General features: G+C 41.0%; 1 protein-coding gene across 4 annotated transcripts in view; it reads right to left on the bottom strand.

The window, feature by feature from the left end:
* The window catches only part of XPO6 (exportin 6), a 128,170-nt gene that overhangs the window by 72,054 nt on the left and 34,154 nt on the right, over window positions 1-21,962 (bottom strand). For 3 of the 4 annotated variants that reach the window (XM_023747230.1, XM_023747229.1, XM_023747228.1), the window contains 5 exons: window positions 14,645-14,735; window positions 11,620-11,732; window positions 10,397-10,594; window positions 3,377-3,536; window positions 1,498-1,575 (listed from right to left, as the gene is read on the bottom strand). In XM_023747230.1, the coding sequence (XP_023602998.1) occupies window positions 1,498-1,575; window positions 3,377-3,536; window positions 10,397-10,594; window positions 11,620-11,732; window positions 14,645-14,735 (640 nt within the window). Of the gene's footprint in view, window positions 1-1,497; window positions 1,576-3,376; window positions 3,537-10,396; window positions 10,595-11,619; window positions 11,733-14,644; window positions 14,736-21,962 lie in introns of those variants that run through there. The other variant, XM_023747231.1, reaches the window with a different exon arrangement.

The raw sequence follows: 21,962 nt of genomic DNA on the forward strand, positions 1-21,962 counted from the left end.
TGGGGGAGAGAGAGAGAAAGGAAGAGGGAGGGAGGGAGGGAGGGAGGGAGGGAGAGAGAGAGAGAGAGAGAGAGAGAGAGAGAGAGAGAGAGAGAGGGAGAGGGAGGGAGGGGAGAGGGAGGGATGGAGGGGGAGAGAGAGAGAGAGAAACATAGAAACACTGATGTGAGAGAGACACATCAACTGGTTGCCTCCCACACTAGCCCTGACCGGGGCTAGGGGATTGAACCTGCAACCAAGGTAGATGCCCCTGACCTGGCATCAAACCCACAATCCTTTGGCTGTGGGCCAACGCTGTAACCACTGAGCAAAACTGGCCAGGACATTTTTTTAGTGTTTACTTTTATTTATTTATTTTTTTATTGGTTTTAGAGAGAGAGAGGAAGGGAGGAAGGAAGGGAGGGAAGGAAACATCAATCAGTTGGGTTGCCTCCTGCATGCGCCCCAACCAGGGATCGAACCCACAGCCTGGATATGTGCCTTGACAGGGAAGTGAACCTATCACCAATGATGCTCCAACCAACTGAGCCACACGGGCCAGTAAACTCTGAACAGTCCCCAAATTTCATGATATATTTTCAATTCTCTAGTAACTGCAAGAATTTCAACTTCCACATATTAACAAAAGGTTACGTGAAACAGCATGGGCTTAGAGATGTCTGATTTCAACATCACATTTCCTTGGGGTAGAGGAGAAAGATGTGGAAATATTTCTCATTAGCCACAGCAACCTTTACAGTAGAGGAAGAAATATGTGCCAATTCACAGGATGCTCTCTACTTGAAAAGCATTTGTGATTATTTAGTGTAAACAAAAGCATTTAGAAACTAAAAGTTCCAGCTCAGACACAATTTCCTCTTTCCACCCATCCTTGAAAGTAGCCATTTTTAGGTGAACTGCACCCTGACTTTTGAAACAGCTATTAGTGTAACTGCAGACAATAACTAACTACAGTAAACTATTTAATGACCGCTGCAAATATGCCCGTGCTTTATCAAATTATTCTGACCTGACGTCAAGTCAAAGCTGATTACTGCACACTGGGCTTCATGAGCCCAGTGGGGAAGAAAGCACTCCACGTACCCGTCCCCTCCTTCAGCCTCTGCCACAACAGCGACGCCTGCAGAACTACAAGGCCGACCTATCAAGCCCCATGCATGAGCAACACAGCCATGATAATTGAGAAAAAGGGAAAAACAAACCAGGAGGATCAGAGATATAAGCTGAAGGGGATGGAAGTGGGTGACAGAAGATCAAAGGTGCCATCTTCCTGATGGGCAAGGAAGAAACAAAACATGTCATTCTAAGTAGTGTACTAGGAAGTACGAGTGAGTACTTAAGAGGAACTAAGAAAGCTACTCAGAAAACATGGACAAAAAGGCCAAAAATAGACTAATGAAGAGTCAGCATCTGGATCTGGCATAAATAAGCAGTTGCTACCCTGCTGAGACCCTCCACTGCATTTAAAAAGAACACCATGTGGTGAGCAGACCATACCACTTTCTCCTGAGGTTGGGGATGGTGGCGGGGTGGCGGCAGTAACGCTGTGTTTGTCCCAGACAGACTCCAAGATACCTATACCAAGAAAGGGAAACTGAGTTTAAGAGAAAAATAAAGTCCAACATGTGCAAATCAGATTTAGAAAAACAATTTATTGATATCTTTGATCAAACATCAATGTCTAAACATCCCTCTCAACCGTATGTCTAACTCCTTCTTGGACAGCACCACTTGGATATTCCAAACTCAATTTACCTTCCCCCCACAAGCCTGCCTCCTCTTATCTTCCTCACCCACTAAACCCACACAATCTCAGCATCTGGCCTCTGTTCTCCCTTCTCACCTCACTGCCACCGCACACACAAGGCTTCATCATGCTGCACTACTTGCTGTTCCTTCCACTTGTCCTTCCCTTTCTCAACCTCTGACCTGCTCCCTCCCCCAGAATCCCAACTTGACCTTTACACCAGACTAAGGGCTACCTCTCTGGTCCTCAGAATTCCACTCAGCTCATCTCCTCCAAGGAGTCTTCCTGTCTGTTAGGTTTTGCCTGCACATAAAACACACCTCTACCATAACTCTTAATGCAGTTTTTTAACGGTCTTTCTCCCCTAATGAAGTAAACATTACTAGAGGGCAGGGACTGTGTTTCATTCCTCTTTGTTTCTCCTTATAGAACCTGGTACCTATTATGATCACAAAAGTTTCTGAAAATATTTTGTTCCCAAAATATTTAATATTATGGGATGGATAAACTTTGAAAATATCATGCTAAGTAAAAGAAGCCAGACACAAAAGGTCACATATTGTATGATTCCATTTTATGAAAAGTCTAATTAGAAAAATCCATAGAGACAGACAGTGGGTTGAGGGAAGAAGCACTGTAAATGTTCTGGAATGTCCCATATAGTGTGATAGCTACACAAAGTGGAACGTAAAGATATCAGACACAATCCCTAACTCTAGAAATTTAACATTTAGTCAGGGATGTCAATAAGTGCTTTGAATGAAAGCTCTGAGGGTTTGGTTTCTGCCTAGAAATCGGGGGAGGGATGTGGGCAAATAACAAGATTACTTTTGATCAAGCATTCTTATAACCAACTTTAAGTGCCCACTGCATGCTAAGCACCTTTGTAACACACACAAAAGAAAAAAGTTCCTAGGCATCCAAGAAACCTGGGCAGAGAAGCTGAAGACAACACTACATTTCCAAGCAAGCCCAGGCTCCTGGCACCTCTCAGCCAGGCTGCGCACCTCCTAACAAGCAGGGCCCACTGGCAGCACAGTGGTCACAGCCCTCCTGACTCAGGGTGCTCCAATCTCTTCCTCCCTCCTGTCTCATTCGTCAGTTTGCTTTCTGTTTATTCTTACTCTCCACACATTGTCATGGGGCTCCAATAAAACAGAAAAGATGGCAAAGAAAGTGCTACATACAAATACAACCTAACACACATGATGCTGTTACACACTTTGTCTGTCTCACTTCTCCCACACAAAATTTGAAATTTTCTATCTTCCTACTCCTCCAACTTCTCCTGATTTTAAGTACAAATTATTTTCAATAGAGTGTTCGCCACCCACTTTACTTAGGATACAGTAATCAGCATTTCAATCCCATTCCGATGGCCTGGTCTATACCTCATTAATCGCAGTAAGAGTGAGCACCAATCAATGGAAAAGTAGGTCAGAAACATTTTTTGAGTCTACCAAGTGCGAGACACTGGACTGGTGCTGGGAATATAGCACCACATTCTTTCTGTTTTGATGCTCAGATTCAGTAACAGCTAAAACAACTGCTCAAATATACTGAGAGCCAGGGCCTGAGCTCTGGTCCTCTGAAGGCAGGCCTCTGACGTTGGGCACCACCTGTGCTCACCTGTCAGTAGGCCAAGCACTGTCTGCACCTGGTCCAGCAGCAGCTTCCGCAACTCCTCTTTCCGAGCCACACTGAGGTCCTCACGGGGACAAGCCAACTCTTCTGAAGTTGTTTTCAACATGATCAGCCCAAGGGGGGTTGTCACAGGGGACTGAATCAACTGCCAGGAAAAGGTAAGTTCTGAGAAAACTGTTTAAGGTCTGAGTAATAATAAACCTGCAAAGTACCCCTGTGTGTTTAATCATACATAAATAGGTTGCATAAATCAACGGTTTAAAAAATGACTTAAGAGCACACTTATGTCGTTTTTTTAACCATTCAAAATATATTCTCATCTTATTTTAAATAAAAAAATGCTAATATCATAAACTTGAAAATGACAACAATGCTCCCTTACACCTACCATGACGATTTTTATACATGTCTAGATTTTAAACACAGCCTTGGTTACTCTGTCCAAATTTATTAGTTATTAACACATATGTACACCAACTTGTGATACCTTTTTAACATTCAAGTGTTAAGTCAACTTTACATTTCTAAACTTTGTATGCTTCATGCAAGTTCAAGATTAAATACGTGACAGGCAGAAACATTGCATATACACCATTACACTAAGAATACAGCTATAACTTCACAAATACTATGCAGCAAGTCACTTTTTCTAGCACCTACAATATCCACTGTACCATAATAAAGTTTCCTTAAACATGAAATAGAAAAAAGGTAACACCTTCAATAGCATAGCACTACTTATCTCTTTCTAATCAATTTCACAAAATTCAAAGCATTACTATTGCATTTTTTTAGTTTCCAGAATTGGTAAAAGAAAATGAGTTGCCACTAAAATTCTTTGTTTGGCTATATGCTACAATCTATAAAAGAGCAAACAACTTAAGGAATACTTGACCATTTTCTTAAATCATAATTAACTTTAAATGTAGTTCATGCTCTGATACAAATAAATACTCAATCAACAAAATATAAGCCTTAGTGAAGAGAAGGACAAGATGAACTGCACACAGATAGAATGTATATTCCCCACTTCAAGAAATCTAGGGCAGACTTCCAGTCAAGATGGCAGCGTCAGTAAACACCATATTCGCATCCTCCCACAACCATATCAAAATTACAACTAAACTACAGAACAACCTTCATTCAGAACCACCTGAAATCCAGCTGAATGGAAGTCCTACAATTAAGGATTCAAAGAAGAAGCCACATCGAGACTGGTAGGAGGAGGGGTGGAGACATAGAACGGGCTGGTCACACACATGTGGTGGATAAAAATCAGAAGGGATATCTCAGCTGTGGAGCGAGGAGTCCCAACCCCACAGCAGGCCTAGGCTTCTAGTGCTGGGAAGAGAAGTCCCCCTAACTTCTAGCTATACAAACCAGGGGAAATTAAGACTGAGTGAGACAGAGGCTGCTGGAGTCTCAGGCAGTTCCTCTTAAAGGGCCTGCACGTGGACTTACTCAAACTCACTCTTTCTGCACTCCAGCACTGGGGCAGCAGCTGGAAAGGCACCAGGGACATAAGGGGAGGAACTGAAGTATCTGGCATCAGGCAAGAGCTAGGGGGACAGTTTTCCCCCAGACACAAGAGCTGGCAGAGGTCATTGTTCCTCTGATGCTCAATGAACTTAGAGGAAGAGAACAGGTACTTAGAACTTCAACAGCATAAACAAGGACATGGAAACCATAAAAAAGGACCAGTGAGAAATGAAGGATACACTAACTGAAATTAAGAATAAGTTACAGGGAATTGACAATAGAGTAGATGAAACCAAGAATCAAATCAGCAATTTGGAATACAAGGAAGCAAAAACACCTAATCAGAACAGCAAAAAGAATCCAAAACACTAGCAGGGCGCGGTGGTGCGCGCCTGTAGTCCCAGCTACTCGGGAGGCTGAGGCTGGAGGATCGCTTGAGCCCACGAGTTCTGGGCTGTAGTGCGCTATGCCGATCGGGTGTCCGCACTAAGTTCGGCATCAATATGGTGACCTCCCGGGAAGGGGGGGGGAGGGGGTGGGGGGGTGGGGGGGGGCCACCAGGTTTGCCTAAGGAGGGGTGAACTGACCCCAGGTCGGAGATGGAGCAGGTCAAAGCTCCCGTGCTGATCAGTAGTGGGATCATGCCTGTGAATAGCCACTGCACTCCAGCCTGGGCAACATAGTGAGACCCCGTCTCTTAGAAAAAAAAAAAATCCAAAAAACTAGTATAGAAGATAGTATAAAGAGTCTCTGGGACAATTTCAAGCATACCAACATTCACATCATGGGAGTGCCAGAAGAAGAAGAGAGAGAGCAAGAAATTGAAAACCTACTTTTAAAAATGACAGAAGGAAATAGACATAAAAGTCCAGGAAGTGCAGAGCATCCCAAACAAGATGAACCTAAAGAGGCCCACACCAAAATACATCATAATTAAAATGCAAAAGGTTAAAGACAAAAAGAGTATCTTGTTCTGGCCAGTGGTTAGAGTGTTGGCCCACGCAAACCGAAGGGTCATGGTTGGATTCCCCATCAGGGGCACAAACCTGGGTTGCAAGTTCACTCCCTGGCCATGGTCGGGGCACATGCAGGAGGCAACCAATCAATGTGTGTCTCTCACATCAATGTTTCTCTCTCTTTGTCTCTCTCTCCTTTCCCTCTCCCTCTCCTTTTTCCTCTCTTCCCCTCCCTCCCTTTCACTATCTCTAAAAATCAGTGAGGAAAAGATATCCTCAGGTGAGGATTCAAGGAAATTTTTAAAGAAATTAAAAGCAGCAAGAGCAGAATAGTTAGTTACCTATAAAAGAGCTCCCATAATTCTGTCAGTTGATTTCTCAACAGAAATTTTGCAGGACAGAAGGGAATTGCAAGAAATATTCAAAGTAATGAAAAGCAAGGACTTACAACCAAGATTACTCTACCCAGCAAAGCTATCATTTAGAATCAAAGGACAGATAGCTTCCCAAACAAGGAAAAGCTAATGGAGTTAATCACCACCAAACCAGTATTATATGAAATGTTAAAGGGTCTTTTTCTTTAAGAAGAAGAATAAGAAAAAAAAGATCAAAAATATGATCAATAAAATAGAAATAAATACATGTCTTTCCACAAATGAATGTAAAATAACAACAAAATAAACAAAGAAACAAAACAGAAACAGACTCAGATACAGAGAACATTTTGATAGTTGCCAGATGGGAGGGGCCAAGGTGGGAGTTGGATGAAAAAGGTGAAGGGGATTAAGAAGTTCAAATTGGTTGTTACAGAATAGTCATGGGGATGTAAAATACAGCATAGGGAATATAATCAATAATATTCTAATAATTATGTATGATGACGAATACAAGATTTATCAGGATGATCGCTTTAGTTATATAATATCTAATCACTGGGTGTACACCTGAAATTAATATAATATTGTATGTCAACTGAAAAATAAAAATGATTTAAAGAAAGAGATATAGGGCACTTTCCTTTGCCTTGAAAACAACTCTTCCCTATGCAGACCAAGGAAAAGCACTCAAATAATGGAAACTTTGATAAATTCAACTGCTCTCAGGAACAGCATTATGTAAAACCAATAGCAATTAATGACATATTAAAAATGCTCTCTAGTCCTGGCCAGTGTGGCTCAGGTGGTTGGGTGTTGTCCTGTGCACCACAAGGCTGTCGGTTCAATTCCTAATAGGAGCACATGCCCAGGTTTCAGGCTTGATCCCCAACAGAGGGCATGTAGGAGGTAGCCGATAGATATTTCATTTTTACATAGATATTTCTCTCCCCCTTCCTCTCTCTCTAAAAATCAATTTTAAAAACCTTTTTAAAAAAGTATACTGCCAACAATTTTTTTTTAATGCTCTCTATTGGTGACAGATGGAAACTAGACTTTTGGTAGCGAGCATGCAGTAGAGTATACAGATATCAAGTTGTAATGTTGTCAACCTGAAATTTATGTGATTAAACCAATGTTACCTCATCTTTTTAATAAGCTCTCTATTAAATCAGTTCTCTTGAATGCTAAAACTTCAAGTACATCCTCCAAGTTTTCTCTTCATTTTCCACAAGTTTGGACTATTTCTAACACCAACTTAAATTCAGATAATGCAGTGGTGAGTTGGGGGACAGAAAATCCTCATCTAACAATTTTTCCTCCAATAAAGTAGAACTGACCCTTCGTAAGCACCTCTTTCCATTTGGGTTATTCTTCTGTATTTTACAAGATTTCCATTATTTCCCCCTTTCACTTCTTTCTTTTTTTCTCTCTAGTGTCTCTATTTCCCTCAAAACTTCAACCTTACTCTTTCAGCTGGGAATGACTTGTGCAACCAAAACTCCATTTGGCAATACACTTTTCTATAGATATGAAATGCTTCTGTGCTCCCTAGAAATAAATCCCTACAATATGGAAAATGTTATCTTAAAGCCCTCCTTTTTTCATCATTGAAAGAAGGGAAGACAGGCAAGAAACAGGATGAAAATGAAAGTTATTCGTTACTTGAAAGAACAATCAGGGGAGAAAAGGCAATTCTTTTCCTATGCTGCTTGCTCCTAAACTATCTGGCCCAGCACAGTGGCCACAGATCCAGCTCAGCAGATTTCAGGAACCTGAAGAATAGACTAGAAAGGTGTAGTATGTATGCTAGTGCATGGCAGGGATGGGGGAGAGGTTCAGGGAGGTTGTCAGTAAGTTTTGACTGTAACTACTTCTTTCTCAGTAGCCTAGAAAGGGTACAACCAATGCACAGAACTGCAAGTATCCTCTGGGGCCCTGAGTCAACTCCTCCCTAATCACTGGGTGTACACCTGAAATTAATATAATATTGTATGTCAACTGAAAAATAAAAATGATGGTGGCATAAATTGCATAGATGTTTCAGCCAACTGTCAGAGTTTTTTAAAAAAAAATTTTTTTAATTTAAAAACTATGCAACCCAGACTGCAAGCAGACCATGATGGAACTGAGTCCAAAAAACCTTTCAGATGGCTTAATCAAAGAATCATGTAATGATGAAGTTGATTCCAGAACCAATTTGGTCTTGTTTACCAACACCTGAAGAAAAGGTGCACTTGATTATCATTATCAGAAATGTCAGCAATTGAGCACCAATCATTCTTGACATGGTTTTCATGCCACTGACTGGTTCTCATGGATAAATAAGCAGCAGAGAATAAAACTTGAAAAGATTTTAAAGCTCACTTAGTCCAAAATACTAAAATGATGAAAAAAATAGAACCAGAGGCATGAAAACATGGAACAGACTGTCGAATCTCAGAGGGAAGGGGGAGGAGGGGGCAGGAAGAGATTAACCAAAAACTTATATGCATATATGCATTACCTATGGACACAGACAAAAGGGAGTTGAAGGCCTGGGGCAGGGAGGGAATCAGGTTGAAGGGGGCAAAGGGGAACATCTGTAATACTCTCAACAATAAAGTTTTTCAAAATAAAATAAAGAAGTAAAATGTTTCCAGCAGCATCACATGATTCAGATGAACATGAACATCATAAAGAATTTAAAAAGTCCTAGCTAGTTTGGCTCAGTGAATAGAGCATCGGCCTGCGGACTGAAGTATCCCGGGTTCAATTCCAGTTAAGAGTACATGCCCAGCCCTAACCAGCTTGGCTCAGTGGATAGAGCGTCGGCCTGCGGACTGAAAGGTCCCAGGTTCGATTCCGGTCAAGGGCATGTACCTTGGTTGTGGGCACATCCCCAGTAGGAGGTGTGCAGGAGGCAGCTGATCGATGTTTCTCTCTTATCGATGTTTCTAACTCTCTATCCCTCTCTCTTCCTCTCTGTAAAAAATCAATAAAATATATTTTTTTTAAAAGAGTACATGCCCAGGTTACAGGCTCGATCCCTAGTAGGGGGCGTGCAAGAGGCAGCCCATCAATGATTCTCTCTCATCATTAATGTTTCTATCTCTCTATTCCTCTCCCTTCCTCTCTGAAATCAATAAAAATATATTTAAAATAAATAAATAAATATTAATTAAATGTTTCCAGCTGTATCACATGATTCAGATGAACATCATCTCCCTCTTGGCTTAGGTCCCCTCTAGTTATTCCCTGACGACTTCCAATCCTGACATGTATGTAGTAAGACCTCTTTCCTGAACCCCAGATCCACATTTCCTAATGTCTCACAAGATCAATACTGAAGGAACTAATTTTAAGTGTCTTTTCTGCCAAACTAAATTTACCATCTACCAAAATTCATTCCTTTGTTCTTCATCCCTGGCCTGGAAAATTTGCTACTTAAGCCTGAAATCTGGAAAACATCCTACTAGATTCCTCCCTTCCTTGACCCTCACCACCCACTGACCAAAGCTTTTTTACTCTGTCTCCTAAGTGCCTCGCCTCTATCTACCAGGCAGGCCTCTCTACTTGGCTCAGATTCTCCTTGTCTCACTCAGACTTGGCAAACAGCAGCCTTACTGGCTACCTTCACTGCAGCCCCTCTGCAATCCACACTCCACACGATTGCTGAAGTTATCACTCCAACATAAAAATGTGCCATTTTCTCCCTTCTCCAAACTCGTCATTGAGCCAGGCCCGTCCTGGGCTGCCCCTGCCCGTCAATCTATCCTCTTACGCTGAACACTACCTCTCATCTCACCACCAGCAACAAGGTACTTCAGCACCTTGAGTCTAAATGCTATGCCGCCACTGCACTCTGCACATACTTCCACTACAGTAATTGCCATATTGTGGGATAATTACTGTTAGCACAGCTATCTCCCTATCAAATTATGGCTATGAAGGCCTCATCCTTACACTCTAATACCTGGCACAGTACCTAACAGGCTTTTAAATATTTGCTGAACAAAATTTCACAAGAGGTTAACAAAGCAATTGGGTTTCCCACACCCTTTCTCCACTGCACCTCTCAAGAATACAAAATTAAGTGAATGTATCACTACTGTAGCTCCAAAATGCTAATCTTAAAACTCCTCTTCAAGAAAGGAAATAATCATTTCTACAAACAAAGTATATACAAGATAAAGTTTCCTCAGATATGTCCTTACCTGTAAAATGTTAGTAAAAAAGTCATGATAGAACATGGGCCAATCCTGACGGCCAATATCAACAATAACTTTGCAGAGCTTGTTCCGGACAAAGTAAGGTAAGGTTTTGTGGTGAGCCAAAAGGAGTTTGGGTAGGCAGCTACGGATTTCCATCTTATCCTGAGATGGGACCCCAAGCCACATTTTATTGATCAGATTCTGAAAAACAAATATACATCCTGAAGTTAGCCATCTATACATAAAAATAACTGATTTTCATCCAATGGTTAGCTGTATCACCTCAAACAAGCAATCCTGATTGTAAACAAAGGTTTGGAGCAATGCAATGTTGCAATAAGAGTGATAAAAATATTCAAATCCTATAAAACCACAATTCCATTCCTGGAAAGATCTGCTAAATAATTTAATGGAAATAAAAAAGCTGTACGTGTAAAACTATCTATTACATGGCTGTCTCTAACGGCCACCACAAAATAATGACAGAAACAACTTATGTTCAAAAACAGAAGAATGGCTTGGTGAACAATGGTATAACCACTTACAGAAATATTATATAAAGACAAGGGAGGGAGCATAATATAAAGTGGCATGAGCAATACGATTATTACAATTGGTTTTTTTAAGTGTATATAGGAAGACAAAAATGGGAAGCGAGTTGATTAAAATGAAAATTTTTGTGCTTAGGATGAGAATATTCTGGGTATCATCCCTCCTCCCAAACTTTAATTATCTTTTTCTAAATGATAACGTGGTATCCTAGCTGGTTTAGCTCAGTGGATAGAGCGTCTGCCTGTAGACTGAAGGATCTTGGGTTCAATTCGCATGCCCAGATTACGGGCATGATTCCCAGTAGGGGGGCATGCAGGAGGCAGCCAATCAGTGATTCTCTCTCATCATTGATGTTTGTATCTCTCTCTCCCTCTCCCTTCCTTTCTGAAAACAATAAAAAAAATTTTTTTTAAATGATAACATGGAAGGAAAATTATATACTATCACAAAGGACCTACCTACCCGACCCCATCTTACCTTTCTGGTGTCAAAGACAGAACCATGCCCCCAGCACACCAGACACCTTGATAATGGCAGCAAGTGGAGAAGCCCCTGAGTGAAGTTACCACTGTTTCCCAGCCATCTGTACATCAAAGCTAAAGTCTCGTGCCAATGACATGGCAATGTGACTACAAATGCTTTTCAAAACAGTATAGAATTATCTGACAACTTACCTCAAAAACCGTCAAACTGTACATCATTACATAGTCATTCCTAGTGCTGGAGAGAAAGTACAGGCAGAATCTCCAGGCTCCTACTTGCTGGGCAAAGTTATTAAGAAGCTCCTCTGGAAAAGTTAAATAGCAACAAAAGAAGGCTATGAAAATATATAAAATTATACAAGGCTGGGCTGACTTATTTTTTAAAAATGTGCTGCCCTCTACATATGCTAATGTTGTCAAAACCAACTACAAAATCCAGCTTATTTTTCAACACAGAAAGGACAGACCATATTTTTCCAACTCTGAGATGACCATGAGCACTGACAGTGTATTCAGGCATTTTAAAGTCCGTAAGCTTGCAATAGGCACTTTTTTCAGCAGAGAAACTTTAATTGTTCAAGTTCTTACTTAACCTAATGTGTGGATAGACAGTTATAAGAGTATCATTTCACCTTATAAATGATGGCTAATTGCTAACATGTTTCCTCTGGGGCAGGAGATATATCTATGGTGTCTCTGAATGATTATAAGGCAGTATTTACTAACATACATTTCATTTTCAAAATGGAGCTATCAGCTATTTTGGAGATACCTTGTATATATCTCCCCACCACTCCCTCACACTGTTCACACACACACACAAAAATGCTGGCTAGAGAAATAGGAAAAAAATATAAACAAAGAATAGACAAAAATGCAAGTGAATGCAAGATGGCTAATTCTCTTCATTTGGTTTAGTTTTATTTTTAACTACCAGCCAAAAAAGTAAAAAAGAGTAGCAATCATGGGAGATGCCAAGAACAGCCCTGTCCACATCAAATCAGTTAGAAATGGTTTCCTCCTCCTCGGGCTGCGGTAGCATCATCCAGGACCACAGACAGCAAGCATTACAAGTCTATCACCATGTTTCTGCACATGCTGCCCTCAGTCACCTTAACCTGCTGTACTGGTCATGAAATGTAACAGGAAAAGGCAACAACCCTGAGAGATTCTAGGAAGCCCTTGGAAAAGCAGGAAGCACAGCAGCCCGTTCTAATCCTAAAGTCACTGCTCTGCTAGACCCTAGGACTTAGGCTACATGCACGAAGGCAGGCTCATTACAAATTCCATAAAAGGAAGCTGATGACCTGTTCTTATAATCAAATAAAAATTCCTATGAATCCCAGATGTCAAGTCAAACCGAAGAGAATGAGCTCTGACTGGAAATGAGGAACTCAGGGTTCTGTTCTAGAACTTGCCACTAAATCACTGAGTCTGATCCCTAGAGAATTGCTGCTCCTCTATGATGCTTCAGGTTTGTCTCTCAAGGTTCCCTACTGACAGCTCTCTCTCTAGAGCACTAATAACACACCTTTGGTAGCGAGTGGGCGGCGCCTTTCTCCCACCTAGCTAGGTGCACCTTTAGTTCATTCTAAGATATCAAAAAGGAAACAAGTGGTTCCAGCCCACACTGGAATGAAGCTGAACTAAGACACACCCACTCTATGGAACCAAACCCCCGATTCCTCTCACCTTTCATTTAAATTAGACATTTATGGCATCTGGTTATTTAAATAAGATTAGAATACAAACATGTTCCGAAGGTTCTACTTTTCATTCATGAATGCTGAAGGTGAGCAATATTTGCTTTGCAAACCAAAAATTAATAGAAAAACCAAAAGCAAGTCAGGTATGAGTGAAAAACAGGATTTCAGAGAAATTAGTATTGAACTATAGTAGACTGTATAAGGGAAAGATCCTTTATCTTCTTGGGTAAAAATCACCAGTGATGTTTTCACTATAAAGTACTTTAATAGCATAAAACTAACAGGGATCACTCTGGGGACAGGAGGAGGGTCAGGCTAACTGTGTAATATGAGAGGATCTAGGGAAGCAAGCAAAGTAAATCCTTCAAGCCAAATGCCTTCTCAGTTACTGGGCTCAGCTTCTGTCAGTACTCCTTGTTTAGAAATGCTCTGGTTCTCTAGTCCTCAGAAAAGGAAGGGCAAGCCCAAAAGAGAACACCAAGTTTAAAATTAAGAGATAAAAGGTTAGCATCTACCAGGAGCTGACGTGATGCTCAAAGCCGTACTGGTGACCTCGAAATCCAAACTCCAATCAAGCTTTGGACAAAAGGCGGAACTCAACCATAATCAGCCATAACACTTAACTTGTCAACGTGTCAGAGAAGCCAAATGGGACAGAGAAATGGGCCTCCACAGAATTCCACATAAAGACCTCCAAGGAGGTAAAAGCAATGAATGTAAGGTCAGTACAAACATCCAAGGGAAAAACCCTTTAAGTTTGAATAGAGAAAATTTTTTCATTTTCAAGTTCAGGGTTTAACTGAGGCCTGGGAGGAAAAAGGATTATACTAGGACCATAGAGCAACATGTCCCTGAGACAGAGATCTGATATCTGTATACACTTCTAGTTTAAAGTACGCTTTAAAGAATATTGTTCATGTCAATGAATATAAAATCAAAGAGGTTCTAAAAGGCACTGAGGTTCCCTAAAGACCTGAGGTAAATACCTACACCTCTCTGTTGTTTGAAGTCTTCATTCATAAAAACTTGCAGAAAGGGTGGGATAACAGAGATAAGGAAATGGAGATAAGGAAAAAGAAGCAAGAAGCTCCCAGAGGTAAGACCAGTTTAAGGATCTCTGGGCACTAGATGAGGTTTAGATTAGACATCTACACACCAAAAACTTGTACGTTTTAACATTTCTTTGAATTTTTTTAAATTAATACTTACAGATTTCTTATAAAGTTCAACACTGCTAAAATCAAGGACAAAGCAGGAGGAGGGTTTTCCCACACTTTATCAAAAGAAAGAAAATCCATCACTGTGGATTACCGGGGCTCCATGAACTATACTAGTACATAGCCCTTGCAGCTAGATTGGCGGACCTCACCGGCCACCAACCAGCAGAACCAGAGCCAAAAGAACAAGAACTTAAGGAGTAACATTCAGGCTTGACAAGCCAAGGCTACCAACTGTCCCTCCCCACTGGGGCTTTTCCATTACAAATGACTACAACTCAACACTTCACTTACCTATCTCACGTTTTCTCTCATTGGTTGTACAGTCATGAAAAAACTCTGTCATCAGACTTTCCAATGCCCTGAGGGAGGTTTCTTCAGATGCCTAACAAAAGAATTTGAAAAAATAAAATCAATAAACAGTAACTTTAGTTCTACTGTTCCTCAGTTTCTTCCAGGTCACATTCAACAGCAATAGCAATTTACTTCTTGAAAACATCTTGGTTCAACATTCTTCAAATACATGGTATAAGCCAGAAAAACAAGGGAACTTTCCAACTGGCTTGAAACCAAAGGTTTTAGTATACTCCATAAATTCATGCTACAGTGCAATTCGTTTTCAATTATTTATGCTTAAAAAAAAAGAAGCAAATCATTCAAAATTTAATTCTGGAAACATATTGAAAGCAAATTAACAGCCCATAGCCCTGACTGAATAGGCAGTGTTAAGACCAGGGGTCCTCAAACTACGGCCCGCGGGCCACATGCAAATACAAATATTGTATTTATTCCCGTTTTGTTTTTTTACTTCAAAATAAGATATGTACAGTGTGCATAGGAATTTGTTCATAGTTTTTTTTTAAACTATAGTCCGGCCCTCCAACGATCTGAGGGACAGTGAATTGGCCCCCTGTTTAAAAAGTTTGAGGACCCCTGGTTAAGACATTCAGGTAAAAGGTTAGGGTTCCCTATAGACTACGCCCCATGTCTGCATAACCTGGATTCAGAGAAATTGTAGTTAAACTGCTACATGGATTCTTGGGGTTTTGCAGGTGCTTCAATTCAAGAGTCACACATCCTGTCAACTCTCAATCTCACATGAGCAGCCAACAGAGATTAAGGTGCAGTAAGAGCCAAGCTGAGCAGGAACTCAAAATTAGAGAGCACCTCCAATCACAGACCCACAGAGAGAGCCAGACTCTCAACAAAACGGCTTGGGTGGAGAATGAGAGGAGAGGGCTCAAGACTCCAAAGTTCGCCCACCCCCTCTTTCAAACCCACTTCCTCTTCTCTCGCATCAGTTGCAGCAGAATTTGAGTCAACACTCCTTCACACAGCCCATCTGCAAAAAGTGAGCATTCCCACACCATTTCTGAATCCTCACTGGCATTAATCTTCCCAGAGATAATCAAGAGCCAACAGCAGTTCTGGTTGCTTAATTCAAGCAACCAGAACTTAATTCCCATCTTCCCACCCACCTTCCCCCTACTCCATTTCCCACATCCTCTCCATTGCCCAGAGAGTAAAAGCTGACTTACAAAAACTATGCCTTAAAAGAAGTCCATATTCAAATGTGTTATGTATCAAACTGTAATATTACTAGAGGCCTCCACTTGGTAATTGACTTTTCAGGAGACTGAAGAACTTGGGCCATCTCCCTGGATAAACCAGCACATCTTACAATGAGTACTAATTACCGAAGCTAAATCAGGCTTGCACCAGCCCATCTACATCAACTGGCACATGTGAGCACACAACACAGTACACGAGGGCCACGTTCAAGCAGTGTCAGGCATGCTGTCCCTCTCCTGCTGCGGTCATGATCTGATGGCTGTGCAATGACAACTGAACTTTGACATGCTGAGTGATGACAGGAATTTTCTCATCTGAATTTTATAAAATATCCTTAGATTGCAAGTTAAACTGAAAAGCTACACAATTTTCTCAAATGTAGAAATAACTAGAACGCAAGACTAAAGACTGCAATCTTTTTAACCCATTTCATGTCTTGGGTGTTTTTTTCTTTCTTTATTGATTAAGGTATTACATATATGTCCTTATCCCCCCCTTGCCCCCCAACCCCCTGGGTTGTTTTTTTTAAAATATATTTTTATTGATTTTAGAGAGAGGAAGGGAGAGGAATAGAGAGATAGAAACATTGATGAGAAACATCAATCAGCTTCCTCCTGCACGCCCCCTACTGGGGATCGAGCCTGCAACCAAGGTACATGCCCTTGACAAGAATTGAACCCGGAACCCTTCAGTCTGCAAGCCAAGGCTCTATCCACTGAGCCAAATCAGTTAGGTCCCATTTCAGGTTTTTGTGGTGATCAAACCAGCCTCATTGATGGCTATGTAATGACAACTGACTTTCAAAGTAAATGTTATAAATTCAAATTTCCAAAATGAGTTTATATATCAAAAAAATGTTTGGTCTGTTTCATAAATTGATTTGGTGCACCATTTCACTTGAAAAAAGGAATTAGCTGTTTTTAAAAAAGTTTATGGGAATATTTAAAAGAATCAAAGGAAAATCTCACATGTCAAAGTAACTTACTGACAAAACATAAAAATAAATATAACTCAAGAGATATTTGTTGAACTAAAGTCAGTTATTCAGTTAAAATAAATCAATAGTTCTTCTGGAGCCAAAATGGATTCCTGAAAACTGAGGACATATCTTCCAATGACACCTGCTCCACAACTTTTTCTCATAGTAATCATTTTAGAGTAGATCCTGGGGAAAACCTGAGCTCATCACACTCAGGTAACCCCAACCTCCAAGGTTTATTTCATACTGGTTCTTAAGGCACAAGTTTGTGCACTTGACAACTACTGGTCCTGCATTAAAAGGCTGTTGGGGCAAGTTCCTCACAATCTTCCCAAAGAATCCAACTCTATCTCTACTCCCCTCCAGCCTACCCTCCCTGCTCCAACCCAAAAAAGCTAGCATTCCAGCAGAAAGCAGAAAGACAAAAGTATCCACAAGGGTCACAGGATGGATGCTCCCACCAAATGATAGTTCATGGAAAAGGAAACTGTAACCAAATCTGGTGTTTCTCAACTAAAACAAATAATGTGCTATTTGCATTTCAATCATGGTCTATAACTGCAAAACTAATAAGCTACCTGAATAGGTCTTATGAGGATCAAATGAAATGATCTATGAAAGCTCTAGCAGCGGTTCTCAACCTGTGGGTCACAAACAATGAAAATACATCCTGCGTATCAGATATTTACATTACGATTCATAACAGTAGCAAAATTACAGTTATGAAGGTTATGAAGTAGCAACAAAAATAATTTTATGGTTGGGGGTCACCACAACATGAGGAACTGTATTAAAGGGTCGCAGCATTAGGAAGGTTGAGAACCTAAGGAATGATCTAATTCCTAGCTATGGCTGCTATCATTTTTATTTGGTTTTAGATAACAAATGAACATAGACCAAAACAAAACAACAGAAGTGGTCAGAACTACTTTGAAACTGGAGATTCATGCCCTCGGGCTGCAGGGCTTTTCCAACTGGATTTCAAAATGAAACTTTGTAAGGAAAGGAGGCTGAGACTTTGCCAAGATCAACAATCAAAATAGAGATGTAAAAACAAAAAACATGTTCAAGACATACAACTGGTTGAAGGATAGTAGAAAATTCTCCCCATTTGGCAAGAAGGCTGTTCAAGCAGGTGGTGAAGCCAGAATCCACACTGCACTTGGTTAAGGAATTAATAGCAATTAAAGATGTGGTCATATTCCCCACAGACTACACTTTCAAGTAATAAAGGGATAAAGAACACAAAACAAAGAACAAGTGCCATGCTATGGTAAGAAGAAGAGGCTTCAATTCCCAAGGCTATTCAAACACTGCCCTGACAAGTTCATGAAGAACACTGAGGACTCCGATACACCCGACTGCTTCCCAGAACTTGAAGAACTAAGGTCAGATAAGATTAGCCTCAAAACAAGTCAGACATTCATGCAAAAAAATTCCACTTGGATTATAGACAGAAAATGTGAGAGGTAAAACAATAAAGCTTCTGAAAGAGAACATAGAACATCTTCATGACCCTGGGGTAGGAAAACTCTATAACCAAATCTGAACAGGACATATAAAAGCACTAAACATAAAGGAAAAGACTGATAAATCTAAATGTTCATCGCTCAGTGACTGAGCATCAACCTATGAACCAGGATGTCATGGTTCCATTCCCGGTTAGGGCACATGCCCAGATTGCGGGCTCGACCCCCAGTAGGGAGCGTGCAGGAGGCAGCCAATCAATGATTCTCTCACCACTGATGTGTTTTTTTTCTACCTCTCTCGCCCTCTCCCTTCCTCTCTGAAATCAACAAAAATATATTTTTTAAAAAATGTTCATCAGATGGCACAACAAATAGTGCCACAAAATGGGAGAAGATATTTTCAATATAGACAACAGAGAATTCTCATCGGTGTACTGCACATCCTGGAATAACATTCTTTGGTTCAACATGGTTTTGTTATAACATTGCCAAGATGGATTAGTAACTTAACTCTAGTTTATATCAACTAGCCTGTGATAAAATGGGTTTCTTTATACAGTGTTTCACTTAAAGTCACAGAATCTATGGAAGAGATCAAGTGAAGACTTCAAATCAATAAGGAAAAGACAAATAACTCAATATTTTTGACAGGCAAATAGTTATAAAAGGGTATTCAAAAGGCCTATACATAAGTGCTAAACCTCACTAGTCATCAGGGAAATTCAAATTGAAAACAACAAGACAGTGCTACTCATCCACAAAAGGCTAAAATTCAAGACAGTCACGAGTGTTAGTGAGGATGGTGAGCAACTATAATGTGCATATACTGCTCCTGGCAGGAGAAAACACTCGTTTACCCACGCTGGAAAACCATTTTGCAGCTGAGCACATACATGCTTTTTAACTGCAATTCTATTCCTTGATAACACATCCAACAGAAATTTGTATACCACCACCACCACCACCTGCCAAAAAAGGGGAGAAAGTGCACAAATGTTCACAGCAGGCACCGTTACTCAGGATATCCAAAAAAGTCAAGAGCCCTAGCTGATTTGGCTCAGTGGATAAAGTGGGGACCCTCGGATTAAAGGGTCCTGGGTTCGATTCTGGTCAAGGGCACATACTTCCCCTGCAGGCTCGATCCCTAGCCCAGGGCCATGTGCAGGAGGCAACCAATCGATGTGTCTCTCACATCAATGTTTCTCTGTCTCTTCCACTCTCTAAGAAAAAATAAAAAAATTAAAAATTTTTAAAAAGTCAAATGAATCTAAATGTCCATCACAAGTGGAATCCTATCTAATAAGAGTAATATGCAAATTGACCATCACTCCCACACACAAGATGGCCACCCCCATGTGAACATAAGATGGCCATAAGATGGCCTGCAGGGGAGGGCAGTTGTGAGCGATAAGGCCAGCAGGGGAGGGCAGTTGGGAGGGACCAGGCCTGAAAGGGAGGGCATTGGGGATGACCAGGCCTGCAGGGGAGGACAATTAGGGGTGACCAGGCCAGCAGGGGAGGATAGTTAGGGGCAATCAAGCCAGCAGGGAAGCAGTTAGGCGTCGATCAAGCTGGCAGGGGAGTGGTAAGGGGCAATCAGGCAGGCAAGTGGTTGGGAGCCAGCAATCCTGGATTGTGAGAGGGGACCCAGACTGGAGAGGGTGCAGGCTGGGCTGAGGGACACTCCCCCCTGCCCCCCCCCCCGCCCCCGTGCACAAATTTTTTGCACCGGCCTCTAGTGGATATATAAATTATGGCTTATTCACCAGAATACTGTAAGACAACAAGAATGAATGCATAGTGCTATATTTGGTAACATGGATGAATTTCACAAACACACTGTTGAATGAAAAGACAAAACATCCTTCATTATTCATTTGTTAATTTTCAAAAATAAGCAAAACAAATCTATGGTGGTATAATCAGAATAGTGGTTACCTTTGGGAAGGAGGGATTCTGGGATGTTAGTGATACTGTATTTTCTTCATCTGAGTGCTAGTTACACAAGGATATTTGCTTTACAGTATGATTTGTACACTTTTCTGTAAGTACACATACACAATTTTTTAAAACTTAATGTTATACCTATTTTTAACATTCTGGCTGGTATTTTCAGACTCTGAACTTAGAAACTGTGTTTTTCCTCTATTAGCACAACTATTAAAAGTAATTTGGGCCCTAGCCGGTTTGGCTTAGTGGATAGAGCGTCGGCCTGCGGACTGAAGGGTCCCAGGTTCGATTCTGGTCAGGGGCATGTGCCTTGGTTGCAGGCACATCCCCAGTAGGAGGTGTGCAGGAGGCAGCTGATTGATGTTTCTCTCTCATCGATGTTTCTAACTCTCTATCCCTCTCCCTTCCTCTCTGTAAAAAATCAATAAAATATATATTTTTAAAAAAAAGTAATTTGGCCAAAACCGGTTTGGCTCAGTGGATAGAGCGTCGGCCTGTGGACTGAAGGGTCCCGGGTTCGGTTCCGGTCAGGGGCATGTGCCTGGGTTGCGGGCACATCCCCAGTGGGAGTGTGCAGGAGGCAGCTGATCGATGTTTCTCTCTCATCGATGTTTCTAGCTCTCTATCTCTCTCCCTTCCTCTCTGCAAAAAGTCAATAAAATATATTTTTTTTAAAAAAAAGTAATTTGGGGGCCTGCAGGTAAAGTCTGAGCATGGGACTCCTGGATTCCTAGGAACCACCACCTATTTGTCTGCAGAGATGTCAGGGTGGCAGCACAAAGTATTACAATCCCATAAGCCTATGCTTTCCCAAAAGTTAACTTGGCTTCACTCAATAATTTGGCCAGGATGATGAGTTAAACTTGGCTCAGAATATACTCTTGGAGAGCCATGCATATACCTAAAATAAACCAAACTTTTCTGTTCCAGAGGTTTCAATTGTGCCTGCCTTAATTTTATCTGCTCCTTTTACTGCACTGCTCATGGCTCAGCAATTCAGAGACCTCTATTACCGACTCATTTATTATGGAACTAACTACTAAGTCAACCAAGACCCATAACCACCTAATAAATTATAAGAAAAACTTAAAAGAAGAGGAGGGTCACATAATGTGAAACCTTCTTTGACTCTTCCCAAATCCTCTATGCCGACAATGAACGCCATCAGGTCTGATGCTTGCTTGACACTATTTCTTAGACTTTTATCTTTCCCTCACTACTACCAGGCCCTAACCACCTCCTGCCTAGATTACTATAATTTCTTTTACCTGGTCACCCTGAGATGTCAACTTTCCCAATTCCAATCCAATCTGTACTTCACCACCAGATAAAATCTCATAAATATAGACTTTCTGCCACAATTACTCTATTTCTAGCTTTGAAGAGCCTTTAAATCTGGGTGACTGAGAAACTCAGCTATTCTATTCATTCAACAAATAAGTTCAATATGCACTAAGTAACTGATACTGCATTTAGCCCCTGAGATACAAAGATGAGTAAGACTGTCCTTGACTTAAAAGAACTGAGGTGGCCTCGGGGGAGAAGGGTAGGGTCTATGAATAAAAAGCAGAATATGATGGTGTACATACTATAGTGGTGACATACACATAAACTGCTTCAGGAGCCCAATGAGAACCAACTC

This window comes from Myotis lucifugus, unplaced genomic scaffold (assembly GCF_000147115.1).
Source record: "Myotis lucifugus unplaced genomic scaffold, Myoluc2.0 scaffold_817, whole genome shotgun sequence".
Classification (NCBI taxonomy): Eukaryota; Metazoa; Chordata; class Mammalia; order Chiroptera; family Vespertilionidae; genus Myotis; species Myotis lucifugus.